This window comes from Phyllostomus discolor, chromosome 2 (assembly GCF_004126475.2).
Source record: "Phyllostomus discolor isolate MPI-MPIP mPhyDis1 chromosome 2, mPhyDis1.pri.v3, whole genome shotgun sequence".
In the NCBI taxonomy this organism is placed as follows: Eukaryota; Metazoa; Chordata; class Mammalia; order Chiroptera; family Phyllostomidae; genus Phyllostomus; species Phyllostomus discolor.
The window spans coordinates 151,598,736-151,612,436 of NC_040904.2; the positions used below are offsets into that span (position 1 = coordinate 151,598,736).

Sequence of the window (13,701 nt, forward strand, 5' to 3'; positions counted from 1 at the left end):
TTGAATGATGTCAGGAGTTCCGGAAGTCAAAATTGTGTGGGGGAATGGATCCAATACTGACTCATACTCTGTGGAAGAAATCTACACCATAGTCTGGATGAGATAATTTGGTTGTGAGTGCTAGGGATATGAGTGCTGATCATAGAGGAAAAAGGGCAACCAAGGTGTAAATTTTGTCTTACGACTTCCTACTCACTTAAGGATAGTATGAGATATAATCGAAAATCTTGCTGACGCTTAATGCATAACTGTAGCCAGTTTTCAGAAAAAAAGGTCTGGCTGAAAAGAAAAAGGAAAGTTTTCAGTCCCTTTTTTTTTTTACTAATATGGTCACACTTTGGCTCCTGGTGGGTTTGAAAAACTTTGAAAGGATATCTTGGTGGTGAATTATTCTGCATTCTCAGTGTTGGCTGAACCAACAAAGTGTGAAACCTCTAGTTTGCATGTGCAACCTAAGGTGTTTTACAGGCAGAAAAGAGAGGGAAATGTCTTCTTTGACAAAGTTTGTAAGACAGGAAAAAAGTCATAAAAGAATATACTATTGTAGTGACAGTATTCTGAACCAAAGAATTCTGTGTTGAAAGATGCAAATCTAATACCACAAGATTCACTTCTAGCCTGGGATGCAGAGCCAGTTACATAATTTGCAGGAACCTGTGCAAAATGAAAATGGGGGCCCTTTGGTAAAAAACTATTCGAAATTTCAGTAAGGTAACAATAGGACATTAAACCAATTATGGGCTGTTCTAAATAAATGTGGGGTCCTGATAGATTTAATATCCATGAATTTGAGTCTGCTGGGATTTCTCACCAATAATTTTAAAACTTTTATTTGAAGTCTTACTATTTTTTAAGAATGTAAAGAGTAACTATTATCTCACAAATTCTGAAGAAAAAAATTCCAGAAACCAAATCCTGATAAAATGTGATGGCTTGAATTCGCATATCTAACACAGTTTTAGGCACATACAAAAACCCTAGTGGGCACTGACTGATGCGGGCACAGGTTGATTAGAGAAAGGGTCTTGGTTCTACACTCAGCTCTGCATTTTCCAGTTGAATGAATTTCAGCACAACACTTATTTGTGTATCTTATTATTCTTTACTCCTCATCCCCAATGCCATATTCCAGTGAATAAATCAAGGGAACAATTATAACTCCTTTCCAGAGAGTTAGGAATACTTTCCCCAGATACTTAGCCAGAGGTTTCCTGGAAGGTATTGAATGCCTTCAGTGTACCTCAAAGGTCTGATAAGGGTTTCTTGTTGCTGTGTGACCTATAAGCACACTACTTGGTCCATGTTTTTCCTTGAGGACCACTATGCTAGAGCTATGTAGTCAGCGGTGTGCTTTCTGCACTTTTCACTGGCTTAACACTGGCTTCATGACATGAAGCTTTGGTCATGCAGGTATGTTTTGATCTTGTTTGTTCTTTGGGGAGATAGCCCCTCAAAGAGTTTTCAGGCCTTTTTCAAATAAAACAATACATAGTATTGTCTCAGGAAGCAGGATTTGGCTAAAGATATAAGCATCATGTTTCCAACATAATCATAAATTTTGTTTAATTAAAAACTAGTTTCCTATAGGTTAGGTCTGATAACATTGGGATTAGAACTTTAGGGAAAATTACTCAAAGTAGATCCTTAATTAAGCATTCAAATTCACATTTATTAGTGCTGTCTGTGGGCAAATGTCCAGGCTGAAATGTTTTTAGGGAAGAAAATAGTGTTGTATGAGAAATGAAACAATTTTTTATTTTAAGGAAATTAGTCTAACATGGGAGACAGCACATGAATAACTAACTCTAATATGAAACTGAGGGATTAGAATTCTAAGAACTTAAAGTATGAACCAAGTGCTAGTCCTGTGAGCTTAATTTTAAGAAGAATAATTTTTAGAAGGGATGCCCTGGCTGGCGTAGCTCAGTGGAATGAGAGCAGGCTGTGAACCCAAGTGTCGCAGGTTCGATTCCCAGTCAGGGCACATGCCTGGGTTGCAGGCCACGGCCCCCAGCAACCACACATTGATGTTTCTCTCTCTTCTTCCCTCCCTTCCCTCTCTAAAAATAAATAAATAAAATCTTTAAAAAATTAAAAAAAAAGAAGGGAGAACTCAGAAATAATGCCTTTTAGGCTGGGCTTGGATAAGTGGGCACAGATGGATAAGTGTACCCTCAGAGGTACAGATGAAGGAAAAGAGAGCTCAAGGCTAAAGGAGTCGAATTAGAAAAAGTTAAGCATGTATTTATGGGAATGATGATCATCCAGCATGCCCAATAATAACAGATAACTTTGACTGAGTGCTTACTACCTGACAGGCAAAATTCTTAGCACTTTATATGTATTGTGTGATTTAATTTTCAACTGAGGCCTGGAAGGAGACTAATGTTAGGCCTATTTTGGAGTCCTAGATGCTCAAAATCACATGGCTAGATAGTAGTGGAGTCAGAATTCAAGTCCATGTTGATATATATGATACTTCAGGGCACACAGTGCAGGGTGAAATGCAAGGTGGGCCGGAACCAAAAAGTGGCTGGCCTTCTGCATCATCCCCACATGCTTTACTTCATAAGTAATTATAAGGGAGGAGAAAGAATTCTATGTTTTTTTGTATTTGGAAGGAAAAGAAATTAAAAATTTTAAAAATTCTCCATTGTTAATGATTATTTAGAAAAATTGACCACCCAGAAGTATATTGTTCAACATAAGTAGCCTTTAGCCACATTGACTTGAGCATTTGAAATATGATTAGTCTAAATTGAAATGTGCTATAGGTATAAAATGTGTACCCAACTCTAAGACTTAGTGTGATAAAAAGAATGCATATAAAACATTTTAATAATGTTGTATATTGATACATATTGAAATATTTTGAATATATTGGTTTACATACAATACATTTTAAAAATTATTTTTACCTGTTTCTTTTTAGTTTTATTAATGGGGCTACTAGAAAATTTTAATTTATCTATTTGGCTTGCATTAGATTTTTTATTGGGCAGTATTGGTCCAGAGAAATTTAAAGTTGTGGTAATATTTAACCAACTCTGATGAAGGACTTCCTCACCACATTAGTCTTTAACCACATTCTTTCCTTGCTTTCTGGCTATTTGCAAGAAAAATGCGAAAAAGTGCCCCCTTTGTAAAGGTTTGAGAACCCCTAGAATTTCCTTTTTACTTGCTCCAGACCACAAACAAATGATCAATGTCCTCCCTCAACACCTTGGAGCCAACATTTCGCAAGGGCAAAGGGAGGAGGTGCAAAAAAATTTCCAATTCCTGAATGGTGTGAAGTAAAAGTGCTTTCTGGGGATCCCACAAGTATGGCATGGTGGGCATAATGGGTCTGTCTCATCATCAAAAGACCCAAGGAGTTGAAAGGAAACTCTAACTACAACACCAAAATGCCACAAAACCATAGTTATTAATACGAACTAGCATCTCAGTCTATCTGTCACCATCTCATTTAAAAAAAAACTTGTGAAAATACGTAATCCTGATGAGACTCCAATTGGGTATAAATACCAGCAGCAAAAGGAGATGCAGTACATTTTTCTGATTGTCTTCAGGTGGGATACTCAAGAGAAAGATCAGCTGTGTCCTTTGGACCTGACTGACTCAATTCAGAAGCTACCGATTTCAACGACTTCGGCCTAACTCTCTCCAAAACAATGAAATACACAAGTTATATCTTAGCTTTTCAGCTTTGCGTGATTTTGGGTTTTTCTAGCTACCTCTGCCAGGCGATATCTATTAAAGAAATTGAAAACCTTAAAGAACATTTTGTAAGTATGACCTTTTAATAATACTTGTTTGTGTTTGAAATTACTGAATGTTGACTGGGAATTGTATCCATGATAGGCTGTCATCTCTAGTCCACAGTCATCTTGAAACTTGGTGTTATTTTGACTGTTGACTGGATGAGTTTTTAACTGAATGATCTAGATTTTGCTTTAACCCTCTACTCAATTTGCTATCAAGACTAAGAGGGCATTTGTTAAAGATGGGCATAATACGGTATAAAACAGGATGATGTTGATGATTTTGTTATAAGAATCCATTCAATTTTGATCTCAAGTAGCATATGTATCGAAAGAATGAGTGGTTATCAGTTTATGGTTTCTCAAACTACCGTGATGGTGACAGTATAGTGTCAAGATTAGCATTAAAAATAAACATCTGAAATAATTAATCAATTAAAGAAGGTAAGGTTCTTAAAACTTTGGCTTTAAAAAATCACGTATAGGTGTTTTTCTCCAAAAAGCGGTTTTAAAATTTGACTCCCCCATTTGTGATATCTATGAATTACCCTGAACTCAGTCCCTTGCTGAGATTCTCTAGGAGTTATAATCTCACTTGTATTTAAATTTTTGTTTTGTTAAATACATTTCTTTTAAAATTTTAGTTATTATTAAAGTAGTTTTTGTACTTTAAATATTCTATTTGTCCAAAATTTAGCTATTATAATAACTGCCATATTTATGGTCAAACTTTCATAAGCTATTTTATTTTCAAAACACTCAATCAAATCTCTCTCACATACATACCTATCTTCTAAAGCTGACGTAATACCAAAATAGGAGGAACACAGGTAGATATTATAAATATCTCTACCATAGGGGGGCAGTATTTTATAGTAGGATAGCTGTTGATTTTTTTTTTTTACTAGGCTTGAAGATACTTAAAAAAACTGTAGTTATTTGAGATGATTGAAGTATCAGCCTTGTTGAGTTCATTTGTGACAAATCAATTTAAGGATTATACTAGAAAATAAGAAAGTTAAAAGAACACAGTAGTCATTGGCAATATCCAACATAATAGCTTTTGGGAATACTTGCTAGGAGAAAACAGGGGGTTGAAAAGAAAATCAATGAATTTTCAGCATCAGAGTGCATCTGAGTGCAATAAAACTTATATTTTTATGTGGTTTATGAACTAATTATAAACCAGTTTCCCCCCTTTTTTTTCAGAATGCAACTAAGTCAGATGTAGCAGACAATGAGACTCTCTTCTCAAATGTTTTGAAGAACTGGAGAGAGGTAAGCTGAATATTTCCATTTGGTTGACTTTCCTGTTGCTTATTTCCTGATGGATAAATTCATATCAACCTCTCTTTGTGCTCTTTCCTCCTAAGGAGAGCGACAGAAAAATATTTCAGAGCCAAATTGTCTCCTTCTACTTCAAACTCTTTGACTCCTTAAAAGACAACCAGAACATTCAGAGCAGCGTGGAAGCGATCAAGGAAGACCTGCGTGTTAAGTTCTTCAACAGCAGCAACAGCAAAATGGAGGACTTCAAGAAGCTGATTCAAATTCCAGTGAGTGTATCTTAATTCTTTCTTCGGTTTCATTGCAGAGGCTCTTGCAAAAGCACTTAATGCCCAGAACTGAGAAATTAGCTACTGGGTAAAGTTGTTAAAACTATGAAATAAACCCATGGCCCAATCTTCTCCATACTCCTTCCATTTGTGCTTTTGGGTGATTTTGTTGAGTCAGTATGGGGATTATTTAATTTCATTGTTTGGGAAAAAGCTGGCATCATGACTCTTGAACAAAGGTGAATGGACAAATCCAGTGAGATAGAAGTGGTGAAGAAGTTGAGGGAGGTGTTTAGGAGCAGTTCTCTCATTACCCTTTGCTTGTGTGATGGAAATTCTCTTGTTTTGGATGGGAGGCTACATGTCTTAATGGAAAGAACAGTGGGAGGGGAGAGATTTGTGCTCTCCTCCCAGCTTGACCACCAAGGAACTGGGTGAATTCAGATGAATCGTAGGCCTGGCTCAGTTTCCCATCATAAAGGGAACCTGTTGGGTTCACTGTAATTTCTACAGTCTCCTTGGCTCTAAATCTCTACAATGCCATGGATAGAAAATGAGAATGAAGTAGGAGAGACCTATGGTCTTTGAAAAGGCACCAGGGGCATGCCACTGCCAGGCGCTGGCCAACCTCTCATATTGTACAGCCCAAGAAGAGGCGAGAGTATTTATTTGCTTTCAGAATAGAAAATAGGTAAAACTTATACCTTCTGAAATAACTGTTTATCAACTTTTGGATATTAGAATGTGTATCTCAGCTGGAGAAATCCTTAGACTCTTGAACTTTGTCTTGAGTCTTTAAAGCTTGAGTCTAGAAGCTGCAAAACAACTTTGAAGCATAAAGGCAAATCACCTTTCCCAAAATTTTATCTAAGAGACAAAGACCTCCAGATTCCTTTGGATTTGGCTTTGATATAGAGAAATATGAGAAAGGGAGGGATCATGATACAACTTGTACTATTGGACTTTGTGCCCAGCTCTCCCTATACATGGAACTGAAATAAGTACTTGCTCTTCAGGATTTTTCTAGTCCTGAAGATGGTACAACAGTGGCTTGGAAAATTTTTTTAAAGACAATTACTGCTTTCCACTCATTGTGTTTTCCAACATTCAGCAGTTCTCCTTTGGCCACAGGCTAGACCTAAAAAGCACTTCCCCCTAACCCAGTGCTGCCCTTGGCTTGCCCCTAGATCTGGATGTCTCTTAGCTTCTTGGTGATACTTAGAATACTGGAAAATACAATTTATCACTTGCAAACACACAGCTGATAGGAAATTTATCTACTTTGCTGTAAGTAGGCCTTGAAAACAATCTGTTGATTCCCTCCTTCTGGAAGCTCCAAGCCTCCTGCTTCATGATGGGCAATCTTGAGTGAGCTCTCAACCATTTTCCTCTTTTACTCAATAGTTAATATATTTAAGGCATGTTGTGCCTTTATAAGTAGTCTTGTAGCCTTGAATCCTCCTAATCGTTCTCAAGAATGCGGCCAAGTGGCTGCACTGTTTCCAGCATGAGAGAGAAACATAGTGGCAGAGCCCAGGTAAAAGTAAACGGTCCTCATGTTATTAAGCATGAATTCATCTAAATGTTCCTATTGCCTAGAGTGAGGAAATAGTTCAATACTCTGGAATAGAAGGCAGGGTACAGGGAAATTTGCTACAATTCTCAATTTTAAATGTTTATTCCAGTAATTACTTATTGCCATATAAAAATTATTTGTTTTATTTTTAATCCCATTATGGAAATGATGAGATTGACATAATTAGGAGAAACTAAAAATTATAGTATTCATTTGTCTTGGACCTGGTATTTACAAGGTGCTAGACTATCTCAACAGTTCTCAAACTTTGGTGGGTATCAGTGTCACCTGTGGAGCTTGGTGGACCACACAATGGCCTAGGCCCTCTCTGACTTCATGAGCCTGGCTCTCTGAGTTCTTCATGAGGTCTCCAGGTTACTCTGCTAGACACCAAAGGTGAGAACCATTAGCCTGTATTAACTCACTAGAGACAGCCAAGACTAAAGTACAAGGTGATAGAATTGGTAGAGTGCCTAGAAGTCACCTAAAATAGAGGTTCAGGGAGGTTAAGTGACTGGTTCAAAGTCAGAGTTATTGCTCACACAGAATTCAAACCCACATTTTTTGTCATTCCACTTTAGGGTCTTTTTACTATATAATGTTGAGGATTCTGGAGTATTCAACTTAAGGATATATCATGTGCCCCACCATATTACAGCATAACTAGCAATTTAATTATAATTTTAGTCTTAACTACTGAAGAGAGCACTACTGTATGTTAAGGCAATATATTGTCAGTAAAAACCATCTTTTTAAAGGAATACATCCATTTTCATGGACTATAACATTAACAGCAGATTATCTTGGTGGCTTATATGCCTGAAATTAATTGTGCTGTGTCCTTTTCCAATAGGTAAATGATCTGAAGGTCCAGCGCAAAGCAATAAATGAACTCATCAGATTTATGAACGAGCTGGCACCAGGATCTACCCTGAGGAAGCGGAGAAGGAGTCCGAAGCTGTTTCATGCCCGGAGTGCCTCAAAATAATCATCTTCCTGCCTGCAATGTTTGAATTTTTAAATCTCAATCTATTTATTATTTAATATTTTACATTATTTATATGGGGAATATATTTTAAACTCATGGTCAAAGTATTTATAATAGCAACATTTATGTAATGAAAATAAGTATCTATTAATATATGTGTTATTTATAATTCCTGTATCCTATGACTATTTTATTTGACCCCCCTCCCTTTTTTTCTGACTGGCTAGGCACAGTTACTTGATTATAGGGCTCTATCTCAGGGGCCACTTGGCAGCCAACCTAAGCAAGACCCTATTGGTTGTGCAAGACCCTTGATGATATCATAAACACTTATAAATAAAATGATGCCATCCAGTCACTGCCTATTTGAGATCATGCCTGCATTCTGAGCCACTGCTTTAACAGCATGTCACACAGCACTTGAATGTGTAAGTCCTATGACTTGTCCCCTGATAAAAACATCACATCTTATCTCATGCCTGGTGCTTCAGAGTATTGCTGACAATTGTGACTTCATCCAAATGCAAAGTATTTTATTTGTTTTATCAATATTTTATATATGAATAAAGCATAATTTCTTAACTATTTATGTTGTGTCAGACATTTTCTAAGTAAGGACTATGGTAAATGTACTATGTATTAATGGGTTATCACAGGGAAAGTCAATTTCAGCTTTGGAAATCTTAGAATTGGATCAAGTCCCATTAAATGTGGTGTTTCTCTCTACTGGCGATTTGTCGGCTTCCACTCTCCATTGGGCAGCTCTTTAAGTTATCTTTCTAAAATACAGATTTAACCATATTACCACTGGCCTCAGAGCTTCTACTATGGAAAGTAGTCCAAATTGTTTAGCTTAGCACACAGAGATTTATTTATACCCTCTCCCTCAACTTCCCACTGCATTCTTCACTTTGGTATTCCCCATCTCCTCTGTCCACCTTGGCAAACATCACTCAGTATCAATAGTGAGATTGAGCTTTAGGGAAAGAGGTTGGATTAGAATCTTGGTTCTACCATTATGAGTACTGTGAATTTTAATGAATTACTTATATTCTCTAAGCTTCAGTTTTCTCATCAGGTAAAAAAAGGTGTAATTGTGCCTTCCTTATAATATTGTGGTGAGAGTTCATTCTTTCATTTAAAAAATACTTATTGAAGCACCTACTATGCTCCTAGTGTTTCTAGGCACCTGAGATAACTTTGTGAACAAAACAGACAAGGATCCCTGCCCTTGGAGAATTTAAAGTTTAACAAGGGGGGACAGATAATCAACAAAATACATAATATGTTAGTAAATGACATGGTGTGTTAGAAGGTGATAGGTACTATGGGAAAAAATCAAAATGGGGGAATCGGGAAAAGTCTAAGTAGGGTAAAGTGGATGGGCTACAGGTTTAAATGGAGTGATTGTAGTTGGTTTTATTGAAGAGATAACATTTGAGGGAGCTATTGTAAAAGGTAAGAGAGGTAGCTATCTAGATTCCTGGCAAGGAAACATCCTTGTAAAGGCTGTCAAATGGAGACTTGCTTTGCATGGCTTAAAGAAGTATCAGCCGGCCAGTGTGGCTGAAACAGGTGAATAATTGGAGTCAAGAATAACTCCAATTTTTCAGCTGAGCAACTAAAAAGATGAAATTGCCATTAACAGAGATAAGGAATTAGAGTGAGCAGTTTAGGGGAGGATAATCAGAAGTTCAATTTTGAACATTAAGCCCATTAGACTTCAAAGTGGAGGTGCTGGGTAAACAATTGGTTAGATCAATCTACAGTTGAGAGAGGAGTCTGAGCTGTTGACATAAATTTGGAAGTTAAGGCCCATAAAGAAGGTATTTAAAGACCTAATACCAGTGAGACTCATGAAGGTCATGAGGTGACGTAGTGAAAAGGAAAGTAAAGGATCGAGTCTTCAGGTATGCAATCATTAAGAGGCTAGGTGGGTACCAGCAGAGGAGACTGAAAAGATATGGCTGGTGAGATAAGAGGACAACCTAAAAAATGTGATAGCCTGAAAGCCACATGAAAAAATTGTTTTAGGAATAAACTGTTGAGTGCAGACAAGTCTAGTAAGATGAGGACTGTGAACTGACCACTACATTTAACATCATGGAGGGCACTGGCTGTCTGGGAGGAGAGAAGTTCTGATGCAGACTGAGGATGAAAGCCTGAGTGAAATGGGACAAGAGAGACCTTAGAGATAACAGGCATGGACAACTCTCTTTAGATGTTTATTTTGAAAGAGAGCAAGGAAAATGGTATCTGCCAGGATAAGAATGATAAAAAGAAATTTTAAGTTCTTTGTTGTTGTTGTTGCTTTTAAGATGGGAGAAAAAACAGTGTGTTATGTGCTGATGGAAATGACTAAATAAAAATAATAGATAACATAGGTGAGAGAGCAGGGAGAACTGCACAGTGAATAAGTAAGGGAGGTTACCTGAGGACACAGGAGGAACTGGCTTTTAGCAGGTGCATAGAAAGTTCATTTTTATTAATAGGTTGGAAGGTGGCTTATGTAAATTCTGATGCTGGTAAGTGGATAAATGTGGTGGTGAGAATTTTCTACTGGTTGTTTTAAGTTTTCTCAGTGAGATAGGAAGCTAAGAATGAGGTTCAAGGAAGAAGTGTTGGAGGCTTAGAAAGAGCAGAAGAACAAATGGATCAAGGGAGTGTGATGTGGATTGCCAGGCAACCTCTTAACTGTCTCTTGGGGTCAGCAGTCTTGAAGTTAAGAGACACCAGTTGGTGTAGTTGAGTGTTTGTCTCTATCCATACAGGGCTATGCATGAAGACACAGACTAGGGAGAGAGTTTCATTTAGCAGACTTTAATTTGGTCAAGCAAGTAGGACAGAGGGATAGAGGACAAGGACTCACAGGGAGATACAAGGAGTATACTCAATAGCAGTTAGTGAGTTGGTGGCAAACTCTAAGTTGGCAAAGGAGAGAGAGTATGTCAAGGTTGCTAAAAGGAAGTGAAATGTTTTGGGTGAAAGAATATCTGCCCTACCTCCAGGTCCAAAAGATGAAAGAGAGAAAAGCATCCACCATTTGAAGGGGAAGTAGGGGAAGCAGTGTACTTAGGGGAAAATCAGTTTATCTTCTGAGCATGAGGAAGTTGAGTTATGATAGATTTCATTAGTGCTAGGTGGTGAATTCCAGAAGATCCAGTGAGCAGGATTAATTGAGGAGGTCATAAAAGGGAAGGTACTTAAGAATGTGCCATGAGTCTGGGACTTCTTATGATCACTGACATTAGCAAAAATAATGGATATACTGAGATTAGTTCTCCTGCCTATAGTGAAGGCAAGATTGTAAGGACAGAGAGGGTTAGGTGTCTGGGGATTCCTTCTCAACTATTTCATTTAATGCTTCCGCAACAGTAGGGTTAAATGAAATACTTCATGTGAAGGAATCAGTTTAGTCCCTAACAATGATCAGTGGTCATTATTTTGATTATTGAGTAGGTAAGTAACAGTTGGTGAGACTTGACTCTAAAAATATTGAATCTTTGATGAGACAAGATTGAAAAGAAATTGGGCAGATCTTGGCACAACTGCAACTGATAAGAGCTGTGTTGGTGTCTTCAATCTTGTTAGCATTTAAAATTGAAAAAAAAAATGATTAAAGCAGACTTTAAGATATCTACAGATTAAGGGCTACAATAAGATAACATTGTTTCTATCATAGAAGCAGACCATACCTAGATGGAAGGGATTGGAAATTCCTACTGTCAGTTTTTAAAAAGATCTTATTTATTTATTTTTAGAGAGAGGGGAAGTGAGGGAGAAAGAGAGGGAGAGAAACATCAATGTGTGGTTGCCTCTCCCATGTCTCCTACTAGGGACCTGGCCTGCAACCCAGGCATGTGCCCTGACTGGGAACTGAACCAGTGACCCTTTGGTTTGCAGGTTGGGGCTCAATTCGCTGAGCCACACCAGCCAGGCTGTCAGTTTTGGGTTTTTTTTTGAGAAGTTATTAATCATGAAATGGGAAATGGAACCCCCAGGTGGTGGGCCTTGGTCTATGGCTACATAAACCAGCTACCTCTCTGAGGCTGGTTAGTGAATTGGTGGCAAACTCTAAGCTGGTGAAGGAGGAGAGAGAGTATGTCAAGGCATAGGAGAGTATGTCAAAATTCCTCAACACCAGGAGGGGCAGTTATTTCTGTAGGCTCATGGCAACAGTGGCAGCAGCCAGGGCAAACAGTGGGGGACTCTCTTGAATAATGCCCTACTCTTGGTGACTCTAAGAAATATCTGGTACACCCTTGCTGGCAGGGTGATTTAGCAATTAGGCAATTGTACTTGGGCATTAACAATGAATTTTTCTCTTTTTTTTCTTCTTCTCCTCACTCTTTCTACCCCTTACCATCCTAAACAATATAATCCAAGCCATTCATTACCTCAAAATAAGGTAGGCATTTGTAGTTGCCCACAATAGGGAGTCATAATCTAAGCAAAATGAGAAGGGTACGGATGAAGGTGGAAAATCTTCTGTGGAAGGTGTCAGAGCCTGAGCAGGATGAGGAGATTGCCCAAGAAATGAATGGGGAGAATATTAGTATTCTAATGCTGTTATAATAAATTACAACAAACCTAGTTGCTTAAAACAACTCATATTTGTTATCTTCTAGTTTTTGAAGTTAGTATACCAAAATCAGTCCCAGTGGATAAAACCAAGGCATCAGTAGGGCTGCATTCCTTTGGGAGACTTTAGGGGAGGGTCTGTTTCCTTGCCTTTTCCAGCTTCTGGAGGAAACCTATATTTTCAGCCAATGGCCTTCTTTCCCTTCTTCAAAGCTAGCAGCATAGCATCTTTCATACTCTCTATTATTCTGACATTTCTGCCTCTCTGTGATAAAGACCCTTGTGATTACATTGGGACTGTTTGGATAATTCAGGATGTCCCCATCTCAAAATTGTTAACTTAATCATATCTGAAAAGTCTCTTTTTCCATATAAATTATCATTCACAGATTCTGGGAATTAGGATGTGGACATCTTTTGGGGGACTATTATTTAGCCAGTCATAGTGGGCAGCCTGACATGGGGAGTCAGAGTTATAACAGAGTGAGCAGATTGTGTATGTGGAAGATGGACTGGGGTAATTGTCCACACAAGATGAGAGAACATCCTTGTGGTGGGTAGCCCACCACGGGGAGTCAGAGTAAAGTAAGAACAGCATCCATGAGAGTTCTGGCCAAGATGGAAGTGGAGGTAAACATACTTTGCCTCCTTATACAACCAAAAGAAGGAAACAACCAATTTAAAAACAATTAGAACTGTCAGAATATCAAACTGGAAATCCAACAACCAAAGAGTTAAAGACGAAATATTTATCCAGACTGGTAGGAGGTGAGGAGATGGGCAGCCGGGTTGGAGAGGATGTGCAGCAAGGTGGTGGGTGGCAGGCTGGATGGTCCCACATTGTGTGCAGATAAATGAGAAGGAATAATTGGGGATCAAGACAGACTGCACAACCCAGGTTCCAGTGTGGACAAAATAAAGCCTCAGAACCTTTCACTGTAAAAGCCAGTGGGGATTCTAGTGGTTGGAAAAACTCCCAGTCTCTTGAAAGGGGGACAAGAGCAGAGCAAGCAGCATTGTTACCTCTCAGACCCCTCCCTAATGTATAGCAACAACACACAGCAAAGTGGGTTGCCCTGCCCTAGTGAATACCTAAGACTCTGTCCCTTACAATTTACCAGGTGTGCCAAGACAAAGAAATAGGGCCCAAATGAAAGAACAGATCAAAACTCCAGAAAAAGAATGAAGTGAGGAGGAGATACCCAACCTATCAGATGCAGAGTTCAAAACACTGGTAAT

The 13,701-nt window shown here is 38.3% G+C and overlaps 1 protein-coding gene across 1 annotated transcript; it reads left to right on the forward strand.

The window, feature by feature from the left end:
• The first annotated feature begins 3,562 nt into the window (after window positions 1-3,562).
• On the forward strand, window positions 3,563-8,526 carry IFNG (interferon gamma). The gene is made up of 4 exons (XM_028533364.2): window positions 3,563-3,785; window positions 4,971-5,039; window positions 5,135-5,317; window positions 7,747-8,526. The coding sequence occupies exons 1-4, from the start codon at window positions 3,672-3,674 to the stop codon at window positions 7,879-7,881; spliced, it is 501 nt and encodes a 166-aa protein (XP_028389165.1). The 5' UTR covers window positions 3,563-3,671; the 3' UTR covers window positions 7,882-8,526.
• The last annotated feature ends 5,175 nt before the right edge of the window (window positions 8,527-13,701 follow it).